Raw genomic sequence first — 27598 nt, forward strand, 5'->3', positions numbered from 1 at the left:
GGGCAGACCTAGGACTAGTCTGTGGGTGGGGGCAGGACCTGGTGGGTGCAGGCCCAGGACTGTGAGGGCAGGAGCAGGACAAGGAGGCTGGCGGAGAACAGGGCTGCGATGAGACTTGCCGGGCAAGAGGGCAGGTCCTCAGGCAGAAGGGGCGGGGCGGGGCTGGGAGCGACCCTGCGGCCGCCTGGGGGTCCGGCGGCGATTGAAAGGGCCGGGCGCGCCAGCTGCTGTGCGGTGCTGGTGGCAGCCAGGAGCCCCCGGCTCTTTTAAATTGCCGGGTCCCGGGGCAGCTGCCGTCTTTGCCTCTGCCCCGCGTCGGCGGCCCTGGCTGGTGGAGGGGAGGCGGGAGGTGGGATTCGAGCTGTGGGCCGCTGGTGGTGAGCAGTGGCTGGGCAGGGGCTGGCGCTGCCACACACCCAGGCACCACAGCGGGGGGCAGTACATGGTGCCCCAAATAAGATGGCGCCCGGCCCAGCTGCACGTTCTGCGTCTGCCGCGGGAGGCCCTGGCCCGAGTGTCTCGCGGTTCCGAGGGGCGATTTCTCTTCGCCGCAGCCTGGATTCCGTCCTCTTCGCGAAGTGCTGGGAACGGCGCAGGTTCCCAGCCAGCAAGGAGCCAGCAGAATCAGGCCCCTGCCCCACGAGTGCATCAGGAGCTGGGGGCGTGTGGAGGGAAGGGAGTACAGGGAGAGAGAGGGGCTAGTGCCTGGGGGCCCAGAGCCAGCCAAGGCTCTTACCTACATCCAGAGCGAGCCCGTGTCTGGCGCCGTGGCTGCCTCCCTGCTGCTTGCACCAGAGAACGTGGCCCTGGAACGCCTCGTGACTGCAGCCTCTCACCTGCTGTGGGTCGGTGCGAGGGGTCAGTGCCCCAGCAGGGCTACCAGGCTCCATGCCCCCAGCCTGACCGCCTGCTTGTGTCTCCTTCCAGCTCTAACTTGGCCAGAACCCCCTTTCCCACCACCTCGGCCCTGGAATTTCCTTCTTCCTGCCCTCGTTGGTGCCCAAGACAGTCACCATGGAGAATGAGCAGCTGCAGGTCCCGCCTCCTTCCAGCAGCACCAGCAGCACCAGCACGGCCAGCAGCACCAGCAGCAGCAGCAGCAACGGGCGCCAGTCAGGGCCCCAGATCTCTGTGTACAGCGGGATCCCAGACCGCCAGACTGTGCAGGTAAGGGGCTGTGGAGCGGGGCAGGGAGCCAGGCGTTGTGATGGCAGGAGGACAGTGCCAAGGCGTGGGGCTAGATCCAGAGAACCCTGGAGCTAAGGGTTGTGTGTGGGTGGCAGACGGGAGAAAATACCTGGCAAACCCCGTGCTCCAATTCTCATCCTTCTGGAGACCCTGCCATGTCCCGGGGGCCCGGCGCCGACAGCCAAGCTCTGCTCCCCGAGCTATGGAAATACCTTTGCACCCCCTGCTGGGACTCCTCCCCTCACTAGCCCTGGGAGCTCTTTCCTTCCAGCGCACTTGGAATTTCTCCCTCCCCTAGAGCGCTGAGCTAGGGGCCGGGGGAACGGACGCCTCTCCTTGGGAGGTGGACACAGCGTTCCAGTCCCTGCCCACGCAAACAGGCTCGCAGAGGGTCCATCCGGACTGGGGTGCGATTTCCAGAGGCCTCCCGCAGCAGCGATTCCGCTGTTCATTCTGTGAAATGGCTTTCCGAATAGCAGGCGCGTACCCCTCCTTGCATGGGGTACGGGACGCATTGGAATTGCGCTTTGTATTGGAAACGTGGGAAGGATGCAGGGCAGACACACCCGCTAAGAGCATGTGTGCACACTTGCGGAGGATGTGCACACACTTGCACACCAAGGGCCATGTGCCCTGCACACCCAGGGGTGCACACACGGAGCCGTGCATACTGGACCCACACAGTCGCCCAGTTACTTCCTGGTCTTGGCAAAGCCCCAGTGCTCAGTCCCTGCTGCTGCTCTCCCTAGCGCCAGACAGGGTCTGGCTTTGCAACGGGAGCATGGCCAGCCCCCCCGTAGAGCAGCCCCCCTGACCAGCCCCAGGCAGCGTCCTCTACTGGACTCTAAGCCTCTGGCTGGCAGAGCTGAGCAGGTGCCCGGTGGCTGGGCATTTGGAAGGAGGTCGGCCCTGCAGGGGCCAGGTTTGGAACCGGGGCGCTGGATGTCCGGGGTGTTGCCCTGTTCAGTGGGTGCAGGCTGCCTCCACCACCCCCTCTGTGATGCCCACTGTCATGGCTCCTTCCCCACTCTGGCGTGATAAATGCAGAAGTGGGGGCCAGCAAGTGTACCCCAAAGCCTTATCTACCAGGCTTTGGTATAAAACTTCCCCCAAAATCTTAAAAACCTAGATTTTGGGAATAAAACTTCCGCTGCCACCACCCAAATATGAATAACAAGATTAGGGGAAAGATCATTTGGGAAATCTCACCCCATTATAAAAATCAGGACACACAAGTAACCAATGCCAGATTAATAAAAAGAAAAGAGAAAACTTTTATTATTACAACAATATTCCTGTTGCAAGCATAAGGATCAGATGGAAAGGTAACAAAATATACTCATGGAGGAATTACACCATGGGCTAGAACTTAGTTAAAAAGAAAGGCCAACCATCTCTTAAGCAGCGCCAGATCTCAGATCCCACACCCAACCCTTAAAACAATAAAGCCTAACGAAACTACCTAAACTTTACCCTACTTACAGAAAATGAAGAATGGTGTCTTGGAGAGAGAGAGAGAGAGACATGCTTGTCCCTCTCTGTAGCTGCAGAGAACACACCCCGAGAGACAAAAGGGGAAAGGAAAAAACCCAAATTCCTTTGTCCCAGTTTAAAAGTCCCATCTACATTCCTACTGGTCACGCCACCTGGCTAGGTGTAGTTAACCCCTTAATCCCCAGGCTGCTGGCTAACCCTCATAATCATGACACCCACGGCGAGCCCCACACATTCCACCCACCCTGGAGCGCGAGTCCATGTGGTCAGCCCCTGCAGTGTCACTCCCCTTTGGCCAGGCCACCCAGCGCCAGCACACAGCCAGCCGCATGGGTCAGCAGCTGGGGGCAGGCCCCTCGCCACATGGGAACACACTTTGCTCAGCTGCCTGCTACACGTGGCCAGACAATGCCACACGTATGGGAAGGCTGCTGGGGCAGCTGCCCCGCTTTGCTCTACCTCTGCCCAGCAAGGCTGGGACTGAGGACGTCAGAAGCCCCCAAATCAAGGCCAGTTCTGACTCCTGTGCTGCTGGAGCAATTCTAGGGTTGAGCTGGGAACCACCGGGCCAGGGGAGGGGCAGACCCCCCTGCCTGCCAGCTCTCCCAGACCCCCCTGCCTGCCAGCCCTGATCATCCTGTATCCCAGCTGCCCTTCCTAGCCCTAGGCTCTGTTCTTCCACCCCGTCCCGGTGGGGGAAGGGCTGGGTGTGAACAATAACAAAAGAATGGAGAGGCGGGAGGGATGGGAATGAATGAGATGGGGGGGCACCGACGTGGCACTGGGGCAGCGTCCCTCCAGAACCTCTCTCCTACCCTTCCCTATGTCATTGGTACCTACATACCAGCGGTACTCCCATCACCGGCTCCTCCCCAGCACTACATGCAAGTCCATCTAGATGTCTGGAGAGATCCGCAGCCTTCACACCAGGCAGGCACCTCACCATACGGGTCTCCCAGTCATCGCAAACCCAGCTATCAGCTTCCACCACTCGGTCCTGCTGCACTAGGCTCCCTAATCCCCCGGGGTGAGGGGTGGATTTGCCCTGGACCCCTGCCTGGAGGAGTTGGAGGGGTTACCCTGGGACTGGGCAAAATGGAGGGGGAGCTGCCCCAGACCACACCTGGGGCAGTTGGTGGGAGAGTTGCCCCGACCATGCCTGGGGGAGCAGGGGGGGTGCTCCAGACCATGCCTGGGGGAGTTGGGGGGTGCCCCAGACCATGCCTCGGGGAGTTGGGGGGGGGTGCCCCAGACCATGCCTGGGGGAGCAGGGGGGTGCTCCAGACCATGCCTCGGGGAGTTGGGGGGGTGCCCCAGACCATGCCTGGGGGAGTTGGGGGGTGCTCCAGACCATGCCTGGGGGAGTTGGGGGGTGCCCCAGACCATGCCTCGGGGAGTTGGGGGGGTGCCCCAGACCATGCCTGGGGGAGCTGGGGGGGTGCCCCAGACCATGCCTGGGGGAGCGGGGGGGGGGGGTGCCCCAGACCATGCCTGGGGGAGCTGGGGGGGTGCCCCAGACCATGCCTGGGGGAGCGGGGGGGGTTGCCCCGGGCCCCGCACCGGGGGGAGTTGGTGGGAGAGTTGCCCCGGATCACCCCTGGGTGGGGTTGTTGGCCCCGGCCCCGACCCCCCGCGGCGGTCGCGCCCAGCTGGCCCGGGGAGCAGCAGGGGGGGGGCGGGGCCGGGCTGTGGGGGCGGCTCTTTGTGCCCGGCCGGCTCGCGGGGGCCTCCCGCAGCCAATCACGCGCCGGGCCGGGCCGGGCGGGAGCCGCGCGGGGCTCGCGGCCGCTTTTGTTGCTGGCCCGGGGCTGCTCCGCGCGGAGCCGACAGCGCGGCCCTGGGCCCCCGCGGAGCGAGCCGAGTAGGTGCCCGGCGCGTGCGGGGAGGGAGCCGCAACTTGGGGGGCGCCTGCGGGCAGGGAGGTATCGGGGGTGGAAGGGGCAGGGTGGGGGCGGGGAGGTATTGGGGGTGGAAGGGGCAGGGTGGGGGTGGGGAGGTATTGGGGGTGGAAGGGGCTGGGGGTAGGGTGGGGGCGGGGAGGTATTGGGGTGGAAGGGGCTGGGGGTAGGGGGTGGGGGGCGGGGAGGTATTGGGGGTGGAAGGGGCTGGGGGTAGGGTGGGGGCGGGGAGGTATTGGGGTGGAAGGGGCTGGGGGCAGGGTGGGGGCTGGGGGCGGGGGGGGCGGGGAGGTATTGGGGGTGGAAGGGGGTGGGGGGGGTGGGGGGCGGGGGGGTATTGGGGGTGGAAGGGGCTGGGGGCGGGGAGGTATTGGGGGTGGAAGGAGGTGATCGCAGGGTGGGGGCGGGGGGGTATTGGGGGTGGAAGGGGCTGGGGGCAGGGAGGTATTGGGGGTGGAAGGGGGTGGGGGTGGGGAGGTATTTGGGGGGCTGCTGCAAGACACGCTGGAGCAGGGCAGGGAGTAATGACGGGGAATCGTAGCTTTGATTGCTCCCTTCCGGCTCTGGCTGTTGATGGGGATCTGGGGAGCCCTGCCTCCCACCCCCCGGCAGTCTGCGCCCCTGGCTGGGTGCGGGGCATGACCCATCACAGGAGAAGAGCTGCTGTCCTGGGCTAGGCCCGTGGTCTGTGTGGGCCGCTGTCCCACAGCGGCAGGCTCTGCAGTTTGGGGGGAGCGCACAGGACAGGCCAGGTGTTGAGGGGCATCGCCCCGGCTGCCGGAGCGTCACGGTCCCCCGAGAACGGGGCTGTGTCTCTGCCAGCTCTGGGATGGACCCTCTGCTGACTTGGTCTTGGCTGAACCCAGTTCTACTTGTGGCTTCCCACCAAGCCCTGGCCAGGGGGTGCCCAGGGGAGATGCACCCTCCTCTTTGGCATCCGTCCTGCTGCCTGCCCCTGCGCTGGCTGACCCTGGTTTGTGTGGTGGTGGGCGGGGGCCGCTGCTGCTGCAGGAAACTTGGGGCCAGGTCATCAACGGCTCTGCACCCACCAGTGCTCAGCGCCCAGCCCCTGTGCTCTCCTGGCCTCAGTCCGTGAGGCTTGGGGTCCATCTGAGGGGCTGCACCACGAAGTATTCGAACCGTGCTCCCCCCACCCCCAGGCTGATCAGGGCTTGGGGCTGGGAGAGTGTGAAGTCTCCTCCCGCCCTGCAAGGGACTCAGCAGTTAAAGTCGCGTGCCAGCTGCTGCTCAGTGGGTGGGTGAGTCTAAGCGGGGTGCTCCCTTGCAGGGCGGGGCAGGGAGTGAGAGACAATAAGATATTCTCCATCTTATTTCCCCCTACCCAGGCCCTGATTGACCTGGGAGCAGCAGGTGGGGAGCACATGAAGTCTCTTCCCACTGCCAGGGGCATGGGCACCCGGAGGGAACAGCTGGTGGTTCTCAGGGAGGGGCGGAGGGAGCACGGGAAATGTCCTGACCCCGCCCCTTCTGCTGAGGCCACACCCCTTCCAGGATGTCCCAGGGCCACTTCTAAAATTTCTGAAGTAGCCCTTGGTCAAAAATGATTGCCCACCCCTGGGCATCCAGGTTGACTGCGCTGAGTGAAGGAAAACTTCCTTTTGTTTGTTTTAAACCTGCTGCCTATTCATTTCACTTGGTGACCCCTACGTCTTGTGTTATGGGAAGAAGTAAATAACTTTTCCTTATTCACTTTCTCCACACCAGTTGTGCTTTTATAGACCTCTCTCGTATCCCCCCTTAGTCTCCTCTTCCGAAGTGAAAAGCCCCAGTCTTTTTAATCTCGCTTCATAGGGGACCCGTTCCAAACCCCTCATCAATCTTGTTGCCCTTTTCTGAACCTTTTCCAATGCCAGTGTCTCTTTTTGGAGAGGAGGCGACCTCACCAGGGCGCAGTATTCCAGCTGTGGGCGTCCCGTGGCTTTGTTTTCTGTCTTATCCTCTATCCCTTTTGTAGTGATTCCTGATGATCTATTTGTTTTGTGGACGGCCGCTGCACGCACTGCGTGGCTGCTTTCGGAGGACTGTCCACAAGGACTCCGAGCTCTCTCTTGAGGAGTTGTGGCCAGATGAGTCCCCACCCTAGTGTAGTCTAGTTGGGATTGGGTTTCCCAATGTGCGTTGCTCTGCTGGACAGGCAGAGGCAGGGTCTGAACAATGAGCAGGAGGCCGGGGCGAGTTCAGCAGGGTTTTCAATGGGCTGTGGGGGAGGGGTGTGCCGTGGAGGGGGGAGGAAGCAAGAGGCCCTTATTTTAGCCATTGGCTGGGCTTTGTTGTGCGGTGGGGAAGGGGGCGAGGGTCTCTGCGGAGGAAAGGGAGTTTGTTGGTGGCTCGGTGCTCCCGCATGGACTGGCCCAAGGCAGCTGGGATCTCTGGTCTGTGGGGCAGGCTGGCGATTGGGGGGTGCAATCACTGGGCCTTGGCTCCGTACACATTGCAGCTGGAAGGAGTCCCAGGCCTGCCTGGAAGGAAGCAGTGATTGGCCCGGCTTTCCTTTTCCTGCCTCTCCGGGGGCCCTTTGGAACCTACAAGGTTCTCGTGGGGGCTGTCACCCCACCTCCCCAGCCAGTACCCTCTGCTCTCAGTTGCAAGGCCTGCTTGGCCAGGGAGGGGCACTGGGGACCCGGACTCCTGGGTTGTGGCTTTGGGCATGTCCCCTCCTGCCTCCTCCTCCTCACAAGTGAAAAGGGGCCAGGTGCTCTCCCCTGCTTCCACCCTGGTCCCAATGGGCTAACGGGGACCAGGCATTATGCTGTGAGCATACATCTGGACCCCTGCTCCGCCACTGATGTTTTGTGTGACCACGGGCAAGTCACTTTGTCACTCTGGGCTTCAGTCCCCAGCCTGTCTGCAGCGTGCGGGGGAGAAATGTAATGAAGCTGGCATGCAGCTGCTGCAGTGGCAGGGCCAGATAACTGCCTAGGACAGGTAGATATTTCTGACCAGCAGAAGAGTTATCGTGGCCCATTGTTTGCTTCCTACTTGGAGGTGGGGCACACAGAGAAACAGGCTTGGGTTTTTTCCTGCCCTTGGAGGCATGGAGAAGGCCTGAGTGGGGTTTGTATGGTTTTATTCATTCTGGGCTGTGGCTCCGGGCAATCAAGGCGTGGCTGGGAGATGGCTTGTTTGAAAGCGCCCGGCCGGCCGTAGGACGGAAGTTAGCTCAGTCCTGAATCAAAGGAGCTGGGGTGCCGGCTGTTTAAGGAAGACTGCTTTTCTGCGTAGGGTTTGGCAGGCGTGTGAGTTAAATGCAAACCAGCCCTGGGGACTAGACTTGGCAGCTCTCCCTCCCTTCCCCCCGCCTTGCAGGAACTGAGTCTCGCTCTGAAATGCCGCTAGCTCTCCTCTGCTCCGCAGAGCTCCAAGGGGGCAGGGCTGACACAGGCTGGATTTCTGGCCACAGATGGCCAGGCGAAAGAGGACAACCTTTTCCAGACACACTTCACCCCCCATCCAGATGTGGCGAAGGACACAAACTCTCTTTCTCATTGCCTGTCGCTGTTGGCACCCCACTGAAAGACAAGAACCCCTGGCGTCTCTCAGAGCTTCGGGTAGCTGATGTCAATCAGCCGACCTCAGTGGTCCTGTGTTGATTGGCACCAGCTAAGATCGGTTCGGTTCTGTGGGGTCTGTCTGGGTTTCCCATCCACTGAGATCGAAGTGGGTTGTTCTCTGGGACGCACTTGCATTAAGGGAAAGCAAGACAAGAAAGAACCAAAGTAAAGTCTCGGGGAGAGGGCAGAGTGTGGGAACCTCCCCTGTCACTGCAGCATGTTGCCTTGCCCCACACAATGGCAGCTGGCCCTGCTGCTCTCAGGCTTCTAGACAGTTCAAGGTGCAGGGGCACAGCAATCTGGAGCAGTCCCAGCCCGCAGCTCATGCAGCTCAGCAATTGCCCTGTGTGGCAGTTTATGCCAATAACTGGGGCAGGGTAACCCTGGCCCCTGCCCGTGGTGGCTGAAGCATTGGGGTGGGCCTCGGACAAGGGTAACGCCTGGGCCATGTCTCCTAGGCTTCCTAGGAGTGCAGAGCGGGGAACAGCCCTGACCCCTGGGTAAGGCCCCCCGAGATCTGGGTGGGTGGGGTCCAGCCTCAGCTCTTCTGCGGGCATCGGGTTTGTCATTTCTGAGCGCTTGGGTCCCACGGAAAGTACCTGGAGTTGCAAGTCCTCGGTGCCTCCCACGAGGCTGAGGCCGGTCACTTCCCTGGCCAGAATCCTCATCCCTTTCTGGAGGAACGCAGCCTGGCCTGGAGCCAGCAAGGAGCTCAGAGGCTGGGTGGCCTAGGCTGTCATGAGAAGCCCTTTCCCTATTTAGCTTTATCCCCGGGGGTCTCTGGCATTTCTGGGATGGGCTGTGTCAGGAGAGCGGGGTGTGAACGTGCCGGGGTGGGCATTGCTGGGACGGGCTGTGTCAGTGCAGTGGGGTGTGAACGTGTCGGGGTGGGCATTGCTGGGACGGGCTGTGTCAGTGCAGTAGGGTGTGAACGTGCCGGGGTGGGCATTGCTGGGGCTGGCTGTGTCCAGGTAGCGGGGTGTGAACGTGCCGGGGTGGGTATTGCTGGGACGGGCTGTGTCAGTGCAGTGGGGTGTGAACGTGCCGGGGTGGGCATTGCTGGGGCTGGCTGTGTCAGGGGAGCGGGGTGTGAACACACCGAGGTGGGCATTACTGGGGCTGGCTGTGTCAGGAGAGCGGGGTGTGAACGTCTCGGGGTGGGCATTGCTGGGGCTGGCTGTGTCCAGGGAGCGGGGTGTGAACACACCGAGGTGGGCATTGCTGGGGCTGGTTGTGTCAGGGGAGCGGGGTGTGAACACACCGGGGTGGACATTGCTGGGACGGGCTGTGTCAGTGCAGTGGGTTGTGAACGTGCTGGGGTGGGCATTGCTGGGGCTGGCTGTGTCAGGAGAGCGGGGTGTGAACGTGTCGGGGTGGGCATTGCTGGGACTGGCTGTGTCAGGAGAGCGGGGTGTGAACGTGCCGGGGTGGGCATTGCTGGGATGGGCTGTGTCAGGGGAGCGGGGTGTGAACGTGCCGGGGTGGGCATTGTTGGGATGGGCTATGTCAGGGGAGCGGGGTGTGAATGCGCCGGGGTGGGCATTTCTGGGACGGGCTGTGTCAGGGGAGCGGGGTGTGAACGTGTCGGGGTGGGCATTGCTGGGGCTGGCTGTCAGGGGAGCGGGGTGTGAACGCGCCGGGGTGGGCATTGCTGGGACGGGCTGTGTCAGGGGTGCGGGGTGTGAACGTCTCGGGGTGGGCATTGCTGGGACGGGCTGTGTCAGGGGAGCGGGGTGTGAACGCGTCGGGGTGGGCATTGCTGGGACGGGCTGTGTCAGGGGAGCGGGGTGTGAACGCGTCGGGGTGGGCATTGCTGGGACGGGCTGTGTCAGGGGAGCGGGGTGTGAACGCGTCGGGGTGGGCATTGCTGGGACGGGCTGTGTCAGGGGAGCGGGGTGTGAACGTGCCAGGGTGGGCATTGCTGGGACGGGCTGTGTCAGGGGAGCGGGGTGTGAACGCGTTGGTCAGGGTGGGCATTGCTGGGACGGGCTGTGTCAGGGGAGCGGGGTGTGAACGCGTCGGTCGGGGTGGGCATTGCTGGGATGGGCTGTCTCAGGGGAGCGGGGTGTGAACGCGTCGGGCTGGGCATTGCTGGGACGGGCTGTGTCAGGGGTGCGGGGTGTGAACGTCTCGGGGTGGGCATTGCTGGGACGGGCTGTGTCAGGGGAGCGGGGTGTGAACGTGTCGGGGTGGGCATTGCTGGGACGGGCTGTGTCAGGGGTGCGGGGTGTGAACGCGCCGGGGTGGGCATTGCTGGGGCTGGCTGTGTCAGGGGTGCGGGGTGTGAACGCGTCGGTCGGGGTGGGCATTGCTGGGACGGGCTGTGTCAGGGGTGCGGGGTGTGAACGTGTCGGGGTGGGCATTGCTGGGAAGGGCTGTGTCAGGGGAGCGGGGTGTGAACGTGCCGGGGTGGGCATTGCTGGGACGGGCTGTGTCAGGGGAGCGGGGTGTGAACGTGTCGGGGTGGGCATTGCTGGGACGGGCTGTGTCAGGGGTGCGGGGTGTGAACGCGCCGGGGTGGGCATTGCTGGGACGGGCTGTGTCAGGGGTGCGGGGTGTGAACGTCTCGGGGTGGGCATTGCTGGGACGGGCTGTGTCAGGGGAGTGGGGTGTGAACGCGCCAGGGTGGGCATTGCTGGGACGGGCTGTGTCAGGGGAGTGGGGTGTGAACGTGTCGGGGTGGGCATTGCTGGGACGGGCTGTGTCAGGGGAGCGGGGTGTGAACGTGCCGGGGTGGGCATTGCTGGGACGGGCTGTGTCAGGGGAGCGGGGTGTGAACGCGTTGGGGTGGGCATTGCTGGGACGGGCTGTGTCAGGGGTGCGGGGTGTGAACGCGTCGGGGTGGGCATTGCTGGGACGGGCTGTGTCAGGGGAGCGGGGTGTGAACGTGCCGGAGTGGGCGTTGCTGGGACGGGCTGTGTCAGGGGAGCGGGGTGTGAACGTGCCGGGGTGGGCATTGTTGGGATGGGCTATGTCAGGGGAGCGGGGTGTGAACACACCGGGGTGGACATTGCTGGGACGGGCTGTGTCAGTGCAGTGGGTTGTGAACGTGCTGGGGTGGGCATTGCTGGGGCTGGCTGTGTCAGGAGAGCGGGGTGTGAACGTGTCGGGGTGGGCATTGCTGGGACTGGCTGTGTCAGGAGAGCGGGGTGTGAACGTGCCGGGGTGGGCATTGCTGGGATGGGCTGTGTCAGGGGAGCGGGGTGTGAACGTGCCGGGGTGGGCATTGTTGGGATGGGCTATGTCAGGGGAGCGGGGTGTGAATGCGCCGGGGTGGGCATTTCTGGGACGGGCTGTGTCAGGGGAGCGGGGTGTGAACGTGTCGGGGTGGGCATTGCTGGGACGGGCTGTGTCAGGGGAGCGGGGTGTGAACGCGTTGGTCAGGGTGGGCATTGCTGGGACGGGCTGTGTCAGGGGAGCGGGGTGTGAACGCGTCGGTCGGGGTGGGCATTGCTGGGATGGGCTGTCTCAGGGGAGCGGGGTGTGAACGCGTCGGGCTGGGCATTGCTGGGACGGGCTGTGTCAGGGGTGCGGGGTGTGAACGTCTCGGGGTGGGCATTGCTGGGACGGGCTGTGTCAGGGGAGCGGGGTGTGAACGTGTCGGGGTGGGCATTGCTGGGACGGGCTGTGTCAGGGGTGCGGGGTGTGAACGCGCCGGGGTGGGCATTGCTGGGGCTGGCTGTGTCAGGGGTGCGGGGTGTGAACGCGTCGGGGTGGGCATTGCTGGGACGGGCTGTGTCAGGGGTGCGGGGTGTGAACGTGTCGGGGTGGGCATTGCTGGGAAGGGCTGTGTCAGGGGAGCGGGGTGTGAACGTGCCGGGGTGGGCATTGCTGGGACGGGCTGTGTCAGGGGAGCGGGGTGTGAACGTGTCGGGGTGGGCATTGCTGGGACGGGCTGTGTCAGGGGTGCGGGGTGTGAACGCGCCGGGGTGGGCATTGCTGGGACGGGCTGTGTCAGGGGTGCGGGGTGTGAACGTCTCGGGGTGGGCATTGCTGGGACGGGCTGTGTCAGGGGAGTGGGGTGTGAACGCGCCAGGGTGGGCATTGCTGGGACGGGCTGTGTCAGGGGAGTGGGGTGTGAACGTGTCGGGGTGGGCATTGCTGGGACGGGCTGTGTCAGGGGAGCGGGGTGTGAACGTGCCGGGGTGGGCATTGCTGGGACGGGCTGTGTCAGGGGAGCGGGGTGTGAACGCGTCGGGGTGGGCATTGCTGGGACGGGCTGTGTCAGGGGAGCGGGGTGTGAACGTGCCGGGGTGGGCATTGCTGGGACGGGCTGTGTCAGGGGAGCGGGGTGTGAACGCGTCGGGGTGGGCATTGCTGGGACGGGCTGTGTCAGGGGAGCGGGGTGTGAACGTGCCGGGGTGGGCGTTGCTGGGACGGGCTGTGTCAGTGCAGTGGTGCTGCTGGGGCTTTTGTTCATTTCAAAGTAGAAGCGCCGCATGGAGCCTGGGGCCAGCGGGGAGCTCCGAGAGTCCCCTGCTAGCCCTGGGGTTTCAGTCTTTGAAATGCGTAAGAGCAGGAGCGGTGTGAGGCCGGCTGCGGCAGCTGGCGCCCCAGGAAGAAGGCGCAATTGGCGCCCCCGCCTGCATGGCCGCCAATGGCCGTGACGTCGTCATCGAGTGCCTGGGCGACCCGTGACGACATCATCGGGCGTCCCGGGCCAGCGGCGCCCTAGGCGACCGCCGAGTCTGCCTATGCTCACAGGCCGCCCCTGCTAAGAGCCCCAACAGGGAGCGTTGTACATTTCAAAGGACACTGCCCAGCACTTCTGCCTTTGAAATGTTGCAACATCCAGGCGGGCTCTTGCTACACTTCAAAGAGGGCGCACCATTATCAACTAATTGCACAGTCGATGGGATTTCCATCAACTATTCGATTAGTTCATTCATCTAATTTTAACATTCCTACCCCCAAGAGTCTGTCCCGGGATCAATCCTATTCAATGTATTTATAAATGATCTAGAGCTGTGGTGTCCAACCTTATTACACCCAAGATCGCTTTTTAAATGACAGACCAAGCCAAGATCTATCACCCCGCCCCTTCCTTGAAGCCCCGCCCTCTCTATTCTCCTCTCCATCACTTGCTATCCCCAATCCTTATACTGCTGCTTTTTTAAAAAGGTTTTTCCAACATTTGGAAGTGGTGCTCAGCCAGGGTGCACACCATGCTCCACGTGGGCTGGTGCAGAGGAGAAGCTGCCTCGCCAGCTGGCTGTGGCCTTCAGCCGGGAGGAGGCTGAACCGCACTCCAGCTGATCAGGCGGCTTCCCCTCTGCGCCTGCCCTCGTGGAGCTTGGTGCACCCTGGCTGAGCGCCATGGGCAGCTGTCCGGGAAGCCACTTCTCTTCGCTCCCGCCCGGCTGCCCTGCGCTCAGACCGGGAATCTTGCTCTAGCACAGCTGGCGCTAGAAGCAGCCTCCCTGGGCTGAGCGCAGGGCAACCTGGTGGGAGTGAAGAGAAGTGGCTGCCCAGCCAGCTGGCCATGGTGCTCAGCCAGGGTGCACCAAGCTCCACGTGGGCAGGCGCAGAGGAGAAGCTGCCAATCAGCTGGAGCGCGGGGCAGCCACTTTCAGCTGAAAGCCACAGTCAGCTGGCTGGGGTGTTTCAGCCCTCCCGGCCTCCCAGCTCCCACCATTCCTTGCAGCTACTCACCTGTGTTGTTGCTCGGTGAGTAGCTGCTCCTCAAATGAGGAAATCTAATGTAAATGCACTGTGCAGGTGTGCAGTTCAGAGAGGGCTCAAGAGCTACTCTTAGAGCCCCTGAGATCTACCGGTAGATCGCGATCTACTGGTTGGTGACCACGGATCTAGAGAAAGGGGTAAACAGTGAGGTGGCCAAATTTTCAGATAATACTAAACTACTCAAGATAGTTAAGACCAAAGCAGACTGTGAAGAGCTTCAAAAAGATCTCACCAAACCAAATGACTGGGCAACGAAATGGCAAATGAATTGAATGCTGATAAACAGGGCTTGATGAACGGCGGTGAAAACTGCTCGCCAGTCCCGTACTGTGCATGCACAAGAGCCGCATTGCACATGCACGCGCTGCAAATGAACAGGGCGCATGGCTGAAATCTACTCGCCCGTGGTGAGTAGATTGTATTGTTTGTTGAGCCCTGCTGATATATGTAAAGTAATGCACATTGGAAAAAATAATCCCAACTATACATACAATATGATGGGGACTAATTTAGCTACAACTCAAGAGAGAGATCTTGGAGTCATTGTGCAGAGTTCTCTGAAAACATCCACTCAGTGTGCAGCGGCCATCCAAAAAGCAAATAGAATGTCAGGAATCATTACAAAAGAGATAGAGAATAAGACAGAGAATATCGTATTGCCTCTCTATAAAACCATGGTACGCCCACATCTGGAATGCTGCAAACAGATGTGGTCACCTCACCTCAAACAAAGATCTCTTGGTGTTGGAAAAGGTTCAGAAAAGGGCAACAAAAATGATGAGGGGTTTGGACCGGCTCCCCTATGAAGCGAGATTAAAAAGACTGGGACTTTCAGCTTAGAAGAGGAGACTAAAGGGGGATATGATAGAAATCTATAAAATCACGACTGGTGGGGAGAAAGTGACTAAAGAAAAGTTCTGTTATGGGAACAAGTAAATGAGAACTAGGGGTCACCAAATGAAATGAACAGGCAGCAGATTTAAAACAAACCAAAGGAAGTTTTTCTTCACTCAGTGCACAGTCAACTTGTGGAACTCCTTGCCAGAGGATGTGGTGAAGATTAGGATTTTAACAGGGTTCAAAAAAGAGCTAGATAGATTCATGGAGGGTAAGTCCATCAATGGCTGTTAGCCAGGATGAGTCAGAACGGTGTCCCTAGCCTCTGTCAAAGGCTGGGAATAGGTGATGGGGGGGGGGATTACTTGAGGATTCCCTGTTCTGTTCCCTCCCTCTGGGGCACCTGGCATTGGCCACTGTGGGCAGACAGGATACTGGGCTAGATGGACATTTGGTCTGACCCAGTCTTATGTTCTTTGAAATATCATGGAAGTCGGGAGAGATTCCGGAAGACTGGAAAAGGGCAAATCTAGCGCCCATCTCTAAAAAGGGAAATAAGAACGAACCAGGAAACTACAGACCAGTCAGTTTAACTTCTGTGCCAGGGAAGATAATGGAGCAAGTAATTAAGGAAGTCGCCTGCAAACATCTGGCAGATAATAAGGTGATAGGCAGCATGGACTTGTAAAGGACAAATCATGTCAAACCAATCAGACAGCTTTATTGATAGGATACCAAGTCTTGTGGATAAGGGAGAAGCAGTGGACGTGGTATACCTAGACTTTAGTAAAGCATTTGATACGGTCTCACATGACCTTCTTATCAATAAACCAGGGGAATACAACTTAGATGGGGCTTCAATAAGGTGTGTGCATAATGGACTGGATAACCGTACTCAGAGAGTTATTAACGGTTCACAGTCATGCTGGAAAGGCATAACAAGCGGGGCTCCTCAGGGGTCTGTTCTGGGGCCGGTTCTGTTCAATATCTTCATCAATGATTTATATCAGTGTTCCTCAGCCAGTGGTACGAGTCCCCGTAGGGATACCTGAGAGAGATCTGGGGTTACAGCAACACAACTGACATTTGGAGAACTGAATTTTTGTTTCAAGTTTTACAGCGGTTGATTTTTGTCCTTTTTACACCCAAAAATTTCATTGTCCACGTGTCTATGATTCAGTTAAACAAAGGTGTTGCAATGAAAAAATTGTGTTTCTGAAAATGGTAGGTACTGCAGGTACTTATATTTTTTTAAAGGGGTACTTAATAAAAAAAGATTGAGAAATACTGATTTAGATAATGGCATAGAGAAGATGCTTATTAAGTCTGCAGATGATCCCAAGCTGAGAGGGGTTGCACCTGCTTTGGAGGATAGGGACATAATTCAAAATGAACTGGACAAACTAAGGAAATGTCAGAGGTAAACAGGATGAAGTTTAATAAGGACAAATGCAAAGTGCTCCACTTAGGAAGGAACAATCAATCCCACACATACAGAACGGGAAGCGACGGTCTGGGAAGGAGCACTGCTGAAAGGGGTCTAGAGGTTAGAGTCGACCACAAGCTAAATATGAGTCAACAGTGCGACACTATTGCAAAAAAAGCCACCATGATTCTGGGCTGCATTTACAGAGGAGTTGTGAGCAAGACACGAGAAGTCATTCTGCCCTCCTCTGCGCTGATTAGTCTTCAATTGGAGTATTGTGTCCAGTTCTGGGCACCACATTTCAAGATGTGGAGAAATTGGAGAAGGTCCAGCGAAGAGCAACGGGAATGATGAAAGGTCTAGAGAGCAGGAGCTATGAGGGAAGGCTGAAGGAATTGGGTTTGTTTAGTTTAGAAAAGAGAAGACTGAGAGCGGGACATGATAGTAGTTTTCAAGTATCGAAAAGGGTGTCACAGGGAGGAGAGGGGAAAATTGTTCTCCTTGGTCTCTGAGGACAGGACAAGCAGCAATGGGCTTAAACTGTGGCCTGGGAGGTTTATGTTGAACATTAGGAAAAACTTCCTACCAGTCAGGGTGGTTAAACACTGGAATAAATTGCCCAGGGAGGTTGTGGAATCCTTATCACTGGAGATATTTAAAAGCAGGATGGATACACACCTGCCAGGGATGGTCTAGACGGTGCTTGGTCCTGCCATGAGGGCAGGGGACTGGACTTGATGACCTCTCGAGGTCCCTTCCAGCGCTATGGTTCTATGATTCATTCGTAAGCCCCTCCGTACAACTTCCATACCAAGATATGGCTCTCAAGCCAAAAAGTGTGCCCACCTCTGATGTAAGCTCTCTGGGGCCGGCCATTGGCCTCTCTACTCCCAGATGCTTCCTGTGAGGGGACTCCCCTGGCTGAAAGCACTTGGCCAAAGCCCCCTCCTTCCCCGCATGTTCTCTGCATTGCCCCGGCTGGCTGCCAGGCCTGGGACAGATGCCAGAGAGGCTGGCCAGAGGAGAGCTGTCAGCCTGCTTTGAGTGGGGTGATTGATGGCTGGGGGGCGGGCCAGGGGGCGTGATGGATGGGGGAGCCCTCGGCATAGCAGCCCCCAACCAGCTTGGAAAGCTCCGCCGGAGATGAGCGGGTCGTGGCCTCTCTGACCTGCCTGAGCAAAGCCAGGGCTGCTGGGAGTGGCTGCCGAGGCGGGGGCAGGGTCTCTCCTGCTCTGGCAGGGAGGTGCAGGCCTGGGCTGGGCAGGGCTGCGACTGCAGAGGGACTCACGTCTCTGCCCCTCGTGCCAGGTGATCCAGCAGGCCTTGCACCGGCAGCCCAGCACGGCCGCGCAGTACCTGCAGCAGATGTACGCGGCGCAGCAGCAGCACCTCATGCTGCAGACGGCCGCCCTGCAGCAGCAGCACCTAAGCAGCGCCCAGCTCCAGAGCCTGGCGGCCGTGCAACAGGTACGGGGGGGGGGCCCTGCAGGGAGGATGCCCGAGGCTGCACTCGCTGTCTGCTCTCCTCTCCCGCTCCTGTCACTGCCCCGGCCTGGGCTCAGGGCCCAGAATCAGGAGCCTGCTCGTTGGGCTGTGGTGACGGGCCCAGAACGAGGGTTCGATCTCCCCTTTACGGGCTGTGTCTGCCTGTCCTGTTCCCGGTCGTCAGGCTGTCCTCGCGGGCCCATCACCACAGCATCTAGGTGCCACCCATGGTTCCAGAGGGCTGTCCCACAGGTGGGCACTGCAGGACTGGGTTGCTCAGCTGTGCCCTTCAGGGGGTTGGCGAGAGGCAGCTGGAGGGAGGGGAGGGGAGCAGGACTGGCACTAGGCAGGGAGCATTTTGATCGCTGGCTTCGTTGGTTCCCCAGTGCAGCCGGGTGAACGGGAGCCACCGAGCCCCTGGAGACACCTGGGGGAGGCGCCAGCCTTCACGGCTCCTGCCCAGTGGGGTCCTGGCCCGAAGCTCTGCTTGGCCACAGGGCTTTGTATCTGGGCGCCTTTCAGTGGGAGGGAGGGCTGCAGGGAAACCTGAGAGCAAACCTCTCTGGGGACAAGCTTGGGGCCTGTGATCACGGTGCAGGGCCCCCCGGCCTGGGCGCTCTGGGATGGGGTGACCTGCCTTGTGCTCTCTCTTCCAGGCGAGTCTGGCTGCTAATAGGCAGGGCGGCTCCTCTGGCAATGCCCCCCCGCAGACGCCATCCCAGCAGCCCACGGTAAGTCCCACCGCTGGGCAGTGCCCCTCGCTCTGCCTAGCTGCCCCCGGCTGCACCAGCTCTGCCTTGGCAGTGATGCCAGGAGCTGCCTGGAGCAGACGCAGCCCAGGTGTAAAGCACCCCCAGCCGCTGGGCCTTGCCTCTGGCCCCTGCAGCTGCAGGGACCCTAGAGCTCCAAGTGCAGCCACTGGTGGGCACCCCCCAGGATGGGGCAGGGGAGGGCTCAGCAGCCCCTGTGGCCTGGCCTGGGAATTGCAGGGGGAAGGGGGCGCATGGGCCCAAACCCTCTGGCAGAGGGGTCATTGGGGGAGGAGCTGGGGAGGAAGAGCTTACTTGAGAGCCCCAGTGTCCACAGAGCCCCATTTCCGCCCCCGTTCTGCTGGGCTGGCCTTCTCCTGACCCAGGGAGCCTGACTGCGGCTACCCCCACCCTCTCTCCCTGGCCAGAGGCTATGGGGCTCCCCGCCCTGCCCCCAACACTGGGTCCTGTCCACAGGACGACTCGGCGCCATGCACTTTGTGGGTGCCGCGGTGACTGCCCCATAACCATCCTATGGACAGGCCAGTCCCCCATATCGATGTTAGTCTGAGTGATCACCTGGGCCTGGCCCGGGGCCGCAGCAGGGGACAGGCGACGTAGCATGACCCTGCGGGGTCGCTTTGCTTCCTGCCGTTCCTCCCACCTCAGTGAGTCAGGCCCAAGCCCTGCTGCCACCCAGCGCCAGCCCCTCGTAGCCCCCGGGTCACATCTTGAGGGAGGGAGCTTTGGGGGAGGGATGCAATGGGGGCAAGAGAGGGCCGAGCAGGGGTGGGGGTGGAGCGGGGCGGGGGTGCCTCCGTACCCGCTAGCAATGGGCACTTTGATCCCCTGCATGGCAGTGCAAAGGAGGGGGAGGGGCCTCCGAACAGCCCCAGCCCACGGCTGCTCCTCTCTCCCCAGATAAACCTGGCCACCTCCCCTGCCGCTGCCCAGCTGATCAACCGAGCTCAGAGCGTGAACTCTGCCGCCGCCTCGGGCATCGCCCAGCAGGCTGTGCTCCTGGGGAATGCCACCTCCCCCGCCCTGACGGCCAGCCAGGCCCAGATGTACCTCCGGGCCCAGATGGTAAGCGGCAGGCACGGAATGTGCCACACATGGGCACCACCTGCCCGCCCTCCCACACTGCTTTTCTAGAGACACCCCTGACTGCTACCAGCAAAGAGCAGCAGGCACAGGTAGTCACACCTGCACGCACTACCGGCTCTCGCCACCAGAGGGCAGCAATGAGACACGGGCACTCTCACACCTGCACACACTACCGGCTCTCACCACCAGAGGGCAGCAGTGAGACACGGGTACACTCACCTGCACACACTACTGGCTCTCGCCACCAGAGGGCAGCAGTGAGACAAGGGTACACTCACACCTGCACGCACTACCGGCTCTCGCCACCAGAGGGCAGCAGTGAGACACGGGTACACTCACACCTGCACACACTACTGGCTCTCGCCACCAGAGGGCAGCAGTGAGACACGGGTACACTCACACCTGCACGCACTACTGGCTCTCGCCACCAGAGGGCAGCAGTGAGACACGGGTACACTCACACCTGCACGCACTACCGGCTCTCGCCACCAGAGGGCAGCAGCGACCTCACAAGAGCCCCCTCTCTGGTCCTAGCTCACCATGTGGTAGGCTGCGTCTAGCCTCTGATCTATTTTCGAAAGAGGATATGCAAATTCCGCGGGAATTTGCTTATTGTTTTCCGATCTCACTTTCGAAAGCGGCTCTTTTGAAAGTGAAAGTAGTCTGGACGCGTTTTTTGGGGGGGAAAAACCTTTTTTAAGAAAAACCGCTCTTCCTTAAAAAATGAGGTTCACTCCGTTTTTTCCTGCAAGCTTGCATATCCTCTTTCGAAAATAGAACGTAGTTTAGACCCGTCCCGTCCCCGTAGGCACATCAGGCAGGCCAGGCTGACTGAGCACTGTGCTGCTTACCCTCCCACCCAGAGCTGGGTCTAGGCCGCCTGCAACCCCTTTGGGTTTCCTTAGCCCCTTTTGGTGCCATGTGGCTGCAGCAGGAACTTGCTCCTGGCCAGGGGCTGGATGCATGCTGGGAAAATGGGCCAGCCCCACGGCGGTCTCAGCCTCCCCCACCTACACTCATGGGGCCGAGTCTGGCTGGCAGGACACCTGCCCACGTCTGTGGGGCTGTGGCCTGTGCCTTGAGGCTCAGGAGTGGGGGGCTGAAGAAAAAGCCACTGGAGGTTCGTAGCTACACCCTGGCGGGACTGGTGCTAACGGGAATGAAATGAATGCAGCTAAAACTCTGCTAGGGGAAGGCCTAAGACGGGGCTCCCCTCAGCTGAGCCGACACCCCTCACTCCCGACACTCAGCCCCCTGCTAGCCCTGCCCTGGGCTCCCCCAGCTCTGCTGACACCCCTTCAATCCTGACACATGGCCCCCTGCTAGCCCAGTCCCCCTATCAGCTGGTTTCCCGTCAGGCTGAAGCAGCCAGTGGTGCTGGTTTCCGGCCTGGCTTCTGCACAGATCCCATTGAGCTGGCGTCACTGCTCCCTCCTGTTCCTTGGTTTCCCCTCTCAGCCACTGTCCTGACCCTTGCTCCCTCCCTCATGGCCCTCGCTCCTCCAGCAGCTGCCCTAGGCCCAGGAGTCGCTTAGCAGCCATCCTTGGGGAGCCCTGGCCCCCCTGGGTTTGGCTGTGTGGCCCCAGGCCTGGCCCAGGGTGGCCCAGCATTCTTGTGCCCCCTGCTTCTCATGTAGTGTTTGTTCCCCAGACTGGTTCCTCCCCTCTGGGCTCCAGCTGGATGTGAGTAGGGACCGAATGCAGAGGGGGAGGGGCCCCGGTGCTGGTTCCAGTGCCCCCCACGTCCTCTCTGATACTCCAGCAGGAGCTGCTGTTGCCCAGGCTGTGCTCACTCGGGTAGGCATGGGGGCACCTGGGTGCCTGCCGGGCTAGCTGCGTGTGGTGCCACTGATACCTGGGACAGGAGCTTTGCTTTCTGGCCTCTGCACTTTCTGCTGGGGCCTGTGGGAAGCCTGGAGACAGAGCCTGGACTGTAGCTGGGGGAACACTGGACCATTCCTCGGGGCCTGCTGGCCTTGGGGCAGGGACCCCAGTCATCCCGCAATGGCTGAGCCACTCAGGAGAAGAGCCTACTACTGCTGCTAGGTCGTGGAGCTACTCCTGCAGCTCCTGTGCTGGAGGGCACTGAGCGCTTGGCTCCCCACCCCCGGCAGGCCCCAGGGAGGGGGCTGGGAAACGGGACAGGTCTCAGCCCTGGCTTCCTGGGCAGCTCTGGTTCGAATCCTGGCAGCAGTGTGCCAGCCCATTGGGGACCCTGAGGGGGCCAGGTCCCTCAGTTCCCACCCACTCGGCTTGGGCGTAGGATCGCACGGGGCTCGGTGAGGGCTGGGCCCCAGGGCTGCCCGTCACCCAGCAAGGTAGAGCGCCCCCTGCAGGTGCAGTGCTCACACAGCTCCCACCGCTGCCCCGAGAGGGGGCACAGAAAGGAGCTGGATTCCAAGCCGGGTGGGGTGCAGCTGCTCAAAGCCCCAGGCCCAGTGGCACCCTCCAGGCTGCAGGGGGTCGATGGCAGACTGCGGGCTCACTGTGAGCCTGGTGGGCACTTCTGATTGGTTATTGATGGCAGCAGCTGTTGCGATTGGCTGACACTGGTTCAGTGCCACCTCCCACAGCCAGCCGGCCACCAAGAACAAATATTTCCCGTGGCCAGTTCCCTCAGTCCTCCTCCCCCGCCTCCAGTGTCCCCTGCGCAGCCACTCCGTCAGGGCACACCTCCACATAGTGTCACCTGTGTGCATGCGCACACCCAGCTGATGTCGCACGCTCACATGGGGGCACAAAGACCCAGAGTCAGCAGTGCATGTGTGTGTGCATGCACACACGCACAACTGATCTCTCTCAGAGAGAGCTGAGCTGTGTGATTCTCACAGACACGCACAATTGATCTCTAACTCACACAGAGAGCTGAGAGCTGTCTCACTCACTCTCACACACGGAGCTGAGAGCTGTTTGTTTCTCTCTGTCACACACACACACGCACACACAGAGCTGAGAGCTGTTTTTCTCTCTCTCTCTTTCTCTCTCTCAGACACGCGCGCACACACACACACACACACACATGCACACAGAGCTGAGAGCTGTTTTTCTCTCTCTCTTTCTCTCTCTCTCAGACGCGCGCACACACACACACACACACACACACAGCTGAGAGCTCTTTGTTTCTCTCTCACACACACACGGTCTTACATGCCCTAGTCACAAAGACACTGCCCCATCTCTCTCACACACAAGAGTCAAGCTGAAGCGCCAAAGCTGGGACTAGGGATATGAAGGGGTAACTGGCAGGCATCACCGTAAATGGGTGACGCTCACTGGTTCCAGGTAACCGCAGTGGCTGCAGCAGCTCCTCACACACCCCAGGCAGGGGACTCCTCCGGCTGGCTGGAGCCATCCCTGTCTGTGGTGGGCCTGGCCCGCCCCCCCCCACTGCAGGTCACACACTGGCTCCCCGGGGGCTGGCAGCCCTTCTCCCAAGAGGCTTGGCTGTGGGCTTTTGCCGTACGAAGCTCACACAGACTGTAACAGACTGTGGACATCCCTAGCTGGGACTGGACAGGGGGCTGGGTCACTTGGTGGCTGCCTGTTCCGAGGCACCTGGCATGGCCACTGTCGGAGATGGGACACTGATCTCAACGGGCCTTTGCCGTTCTCGTGTCTCTCACGTGCACAGTGTCATCTCCCCCCATACAGACACGCTCACGCCCCAATCCCAGTCCCTCACACACTCACAGTTCAGGTAAGAGTCTCTCCTGGGGATTTGTAGTAAAAGTCAGGGACAGGTTGTGGGTAATAGATGTTCATGGAAGCCTGTGACCCGTCCTTGTCTTGTAGTACCAAGTAAAAGGCTCCCCTGGTGGAGAGGGGGCAAACACAGCACTGCCGGGCCATAGTTCCTAATCGTTTCCATCCAGATGCGGAATAATTTTACGTGCATAGAGGCACGTGCAAATGTGCACCACCAGGGGAGAACCAGAGCTACTGTGGGCGCTCTGCTAATCAACTGGGCAGCACTGGGCTCTCTCCTGCATGGCTGCACAAGCGCCAGCTCCCCAGGGAACGCTGCTGTCGGGGCCGTGCACTGCTCTGGCCTCACCGCTGCTCCTGCTCAGGGCCTGGTTCACCCCAGCAGCTCCCTGGCAGGCACCCAGCCACTGTCCTGCCCTGGCAGTTCCCCGGGACTGGCTGCTCGCAGCTGCTCCAGCCCCACCCCAGTAGTCCCAGAAAGTCGTGGAGTCTGAGGGTGTGTCTAGACGACATGGCTCCGTCGACGGAGCCAAGTAAACTAGTTTCACGAGACATAAGGGATCAGTCGGCAAAGGCTTCCCTAGCCGACCAATCTGCGTCGAGACTACTGCGCTGTGCCGGATCAGCTGATCGTCGGCACAGTGTGGCAGCCATGTTTATTTTAATGAAGCGAGGATTATTTAAATCCCCACTTCTTTGCCTATGCCGGGTAAGCTAGTTTCCATGACTCCGTCGATGGAGCCATGTAGTCTAGACACACCCTGGGTATGTCTACACTGCCACCCTAGTTCGAACAAGGGTGGCTAATGTAGGCATTCCAAGTTGCAAATGAAGCCCGGCATTTAAATATCCCGGGCTTCATTTGCATCTTGCCGGGCGCCGCCATTTTTAAATCCCCCTTAGTGCGGTAGTTTGAATTAGGCTCGCCATTAGAGATCCTAATTCGAACTACCTGCTCCATGCCACGTGTAGCCGCGTGCACGGAGTCCGCACTAACGGGGATTTAAAATGGTGGCGCCCGGCAAGATGCAAATGAAGCCCAGGATATTTAAATCCCGGGCTTCATTTGCAACTTGGAATGCCTACGTTAGCCACCTTAGTTCGAACTAGGGTGGTAGTGTAGACATACCCCCTGAGAGAGACCCATATTCTCGGTCATACTCCCTCCCCGGTACACGTTCCAGCCAGTCATGCTCTCTGCCCCGGCTCTTCCATCCCTGCAGCGCCCCCCTCTCCCAGCTGTCCCTGTGCCCTGTCCTCTGGCCGGCCCAGCCCTGGGGGACCCGGGGCTGCTGGTTTTGCTTTCTCGGCCTGAGCCAGGAACAGGTGACGTAAAAGGCAACACATTTCATGTGATTTCCAGGCCCAGCAAAGTAACCTTGTGCAAGTAGCTAGGAGCCTAGGCCGTGCTGTTCCTTTATCCCCCCAGCTCATCTTCACGCCTACGGCCACAGTCACCGCGGTGCAGCCCGAGGGCGGCGCAGCCCCCACCTCCCAGCCATCCACCACCACTGCTCAGGTGAGAGACCTCCCTCGCCCTCCCCCCACTGCCCCTGGCTGGGAGCTTTGGGGTGCCTCCCCCCCCAGGCGCTGGAGGTGTCAGTGCCGCCATGCAAAAGACCACGGGCCCAAGGGCTGGGGCATGTGTGGGGAAGGCGGGTTCCAAGCAGAGGGGGTGGGGTGGGTGCCATGGGGAGGGGGAGAGGGCAGGGGAAGGCTTTAGGTTAGGGGCTGGGTGGCTGGGAGGGGGAGGGGCAGGGGAAGGCTTTAGGTTAGGGGCTGGGTGGCTTAGAGGGGCCTTCAGCTCTCAATCCAGCTGTCCCCAGGGGTGATGGGTTTCCAGAGGCTTGTGGGGCATTTCCTGGTGGCCAGGTGCTCTGGCCCCCTGGGGCTGTGTGGAGGGGCTGATCCTGCCCGCCCAGCCCCATCCCTGGGGGGGGGATGTCTGGGGGGCTGTGTCGGCCCCATGCTGAAGACTTGGGCCCCTTCTGCCCCTCTGCTCCAGGTGCAAAATTTGGCCCTAAGAGCCCAGCAGACAGTAGCACAAGGAATGGCTTCTTCCCAAGCCCAGCAGCTCCCTGCCCTGGCCATGAAGCCAGCTCCGAGCAGCAGCCAGCCGGTCTCCAGCACGTCCCAGGGCAAGGCCGCGGGGCCGGCTCCCGCTGCAGGCACCAAGGGCAGCCAGGCGGAGCAGGCAGCAGAGCACCTTAAGAAGGGCGATGGCAGCATGCCCACCAGTGCGGACTGCCGAGGGCACCCCATGAGCCGGACGGTGACACCGGTGACCACCCACCCCCTCATTGCCCCAGGTAAGGTCCTTGGCATCCTGGTCGAGCGGCAAATCTCATCAGTGGGCTGTGCTAGGTGGTGATGTCGTGGTGACAGGGAGTGGCCTGGGGGAAGGGAGAGGCAGGGCTGTTGTGAGCCAGGAGCTGGGTGCGGGGGACCCCCAGATGGAGCAGGGCTGGGGCTGGGCGAGCAGGCCCAGGGAGTAGGGGCATTACCCAGCTGAGTTGAAGGAAGAGCAGCTTGAGCCGGGTCAGCAGCAGCTTGGCAGAAAGCCCAGCACAAGGTGCAGGAGGAGCCTCCCCCAAAGACGCTTGGGCGGGGACAGGCCAGTCAGAGGGTGGCCGGAGACTTAGAGGCTGCGCCTGTGAAGGGCCGGGGGGTGGGGGGGTGTGGATGTGCAGTCACAGCCTGGTTGCCTTCTCCACTGTACTCCCCTTCTGCCAGTGCGGCTGGGGTGGCCGTCACTGAGAGGCCCAGTCTCTGAGCCTCGAGGCGCCGCTGGGGCTCGGCTACACCCTGGGACGTTTCCGGGGTTGACACATGGCCTCCTGGCTGACTCCACCGCCGGAGTCTCAGCTCCCAGCCTGCAGGCCAGCCCTGGCTGGAGCAGTTGCAGAAGCCAGCCTGGGAGTCTTGGCAGGGAGGGTTGCTCTCCATTCTCGTCCCCGCCCTCTCCCCCATGGCACCCTGTCCCTGAGGGGCGCAGCCTTGGGGATTGCTGGGAGGGCCTGGTGTAGGGCAGCGGCAGCAGTTATCCCTCCCCCCGATTCCCCACGGTGGCAGAAGCCATGGGGAAGTGGGACACACTCCTTCCTGCTGCCGGGGGTGGGGCAGCTGATCACGGCTGTTATCTCCCGGTAATCCCCGGGGCTGCGTCCTTTGGAGAGCGGGTGCCTTGGTGGGGCAGTGGCAGGAAGGGGCGGGGCTTGGGGACAGGAATGGACAGCCCCCCTCCAACCGGCCGGGACTTTCGGGCTAGTTTGTGCCACTGCTCCAGCCAGGGATGGCCCAAGGGCCGGGAGTTTGAGAGTCCTGCTCTCCAAGAAGCTCGCTGCCGGGAGTTGGGAGGTCTCAGGAGAGAGCTGGGAGCTGCAGGTTGTGAGGCTGGAAGTGAGATTCTGCCGGTGTCCTTGTGCACGTGTGGTGCAGGGCAGCTCTGGTCTGGACAGAACGGACCCCTTTGTCGTAGGAGAGGGGCCGAGATTAGCTGCTGGGTTTGCAATGGCAGCGAAGCCTCTCCCTGGGCTTGCCGAGGCGGGAGCGTTTTTGGAATTCTAGAGCAGCCTGATGCCAGCAGCCGTTTGGGTTTCCACAACCACTGGTCCGGCTGCCAGTGAGGATGCTGCAGGTGCTCTTACTTTGGAGCCTGCTGCAGCCAAGGACACAGTCACATGTTCCAGGAGGCCAGTGGCCAGGACAGAGCACAAGGACTCGCCTGCTGTTGGGCTAGTGACCAGCATTTCAGATTCCCCTTACAGGGAAAGCAGTTGTTGTGGAGCGCAGGCCATCCTAGAATCCTGGGGTGGGCGGAGACCTCTGGAGTCATCGAGTCCCGCTCCCTGCCCAAAGCAGGACCGAGCCCAAGTAAATCATCCCAGCCAGGGCTTGGTCAAGTCGTGATTTAAACATCTCTAGGGATGGAGATTCCACCCCCTCCCTCTGGAACCTATTCCAGTGCTTCACCACCCTCCTAATAAAATAGTTTTTCCTAATATTCAACCTAGATCTATCCCACTGCGACTTGAGCCCATTGCTCCTGTCACTACTGAGAACAGCCTCTCTCCAGCCTCTTTGGAACCCCCCTTCAGGGAGTTGAAGGCTGCTCTCAAATCCCCCCTCACTCCTCTCTTCTACAGATTAAACAAGCCCAAATCCCTCAGCCTCTCCTTGTAGGTCACGTGCTCCAGCCCCCTCATCATTTTGGTTGCCCTCTGCTGGACCCTCTCCAATGCGTCCACATCCTTTCTGTAATTGGGGGTCCAGAACTGGATGCAATGCTCCAGATGTGGCCTCACCAGTGCTGAATAAAGGGGAATAATTACTTCTTCAGATCTGCTGTAAATGCTCCTCCTAATGTACCCCAATATGCTGTTTGCCTTTTTGGCTACCAGGGCACCCTGTTAACTCATATCCAGCTTCTCATCCACTGTCATCCCCAGGTCCTTT

At 60.6% G+C, this 27598-nt stretch overlaps 1 protein-coding gene across 5 annotated transcripts in view; it reads left to right on the forward strand.

Moving 5' to 3' along the window:
- PHC2 (polyhomeotic homolog 2) overlaps window positions 1–27598 on the forward strand; it is a 112905-nt gene that overhangs the window by 46652 nt on the left and 38655 nt on the right. For 3 of the 5 annotated variants that reach the window (XM_075906848.2, XM_075906847.2, XM_075906849.2), the window contains 6 exons: window positions 928–1167; window positions 17406–17564; window positions 18239–18313; window positions 19253–19417; window positions 24507–24662; window positions 25149–25452. In XM_075906848.2, the coding sequence (XP_075762963.2) occupies window positions 1015–1167; window positions 17406–17564; window positions 18239–18313; window positions 19253–19417; window positions 24507–24662; window positions 25149–25452 (1012 nt within the window). In that variant the 5' untranslated portion in view covers window positions 928–1014. The remainder of the gene's footprint in view (window positions 1–927; window positions 1168–17405; window positions 17565–18238; window positions 18314–19252; window positions 19418–24506; window positions 24663–25148; window positions 25453–27598) is intronic. The other 2 variants (XM_075906850.2, XM_089773217.1) reach the window with 1 other exon arrangement.

The sequence above is a fragment of the Pelodiscus sinensis genome, chromosome 24 (assembly GCF_052426305.1).
Source record: "Pelodiscus sinensis isolate ZL-2025 chromosome 24, ASM5242630v1, whole genome shotgun sequence".
NCBI lineage: Eukaryota > Metazoa > Chordata > Testudines > Trionychidae > Pelodiscus > Pelodiscus sinensis.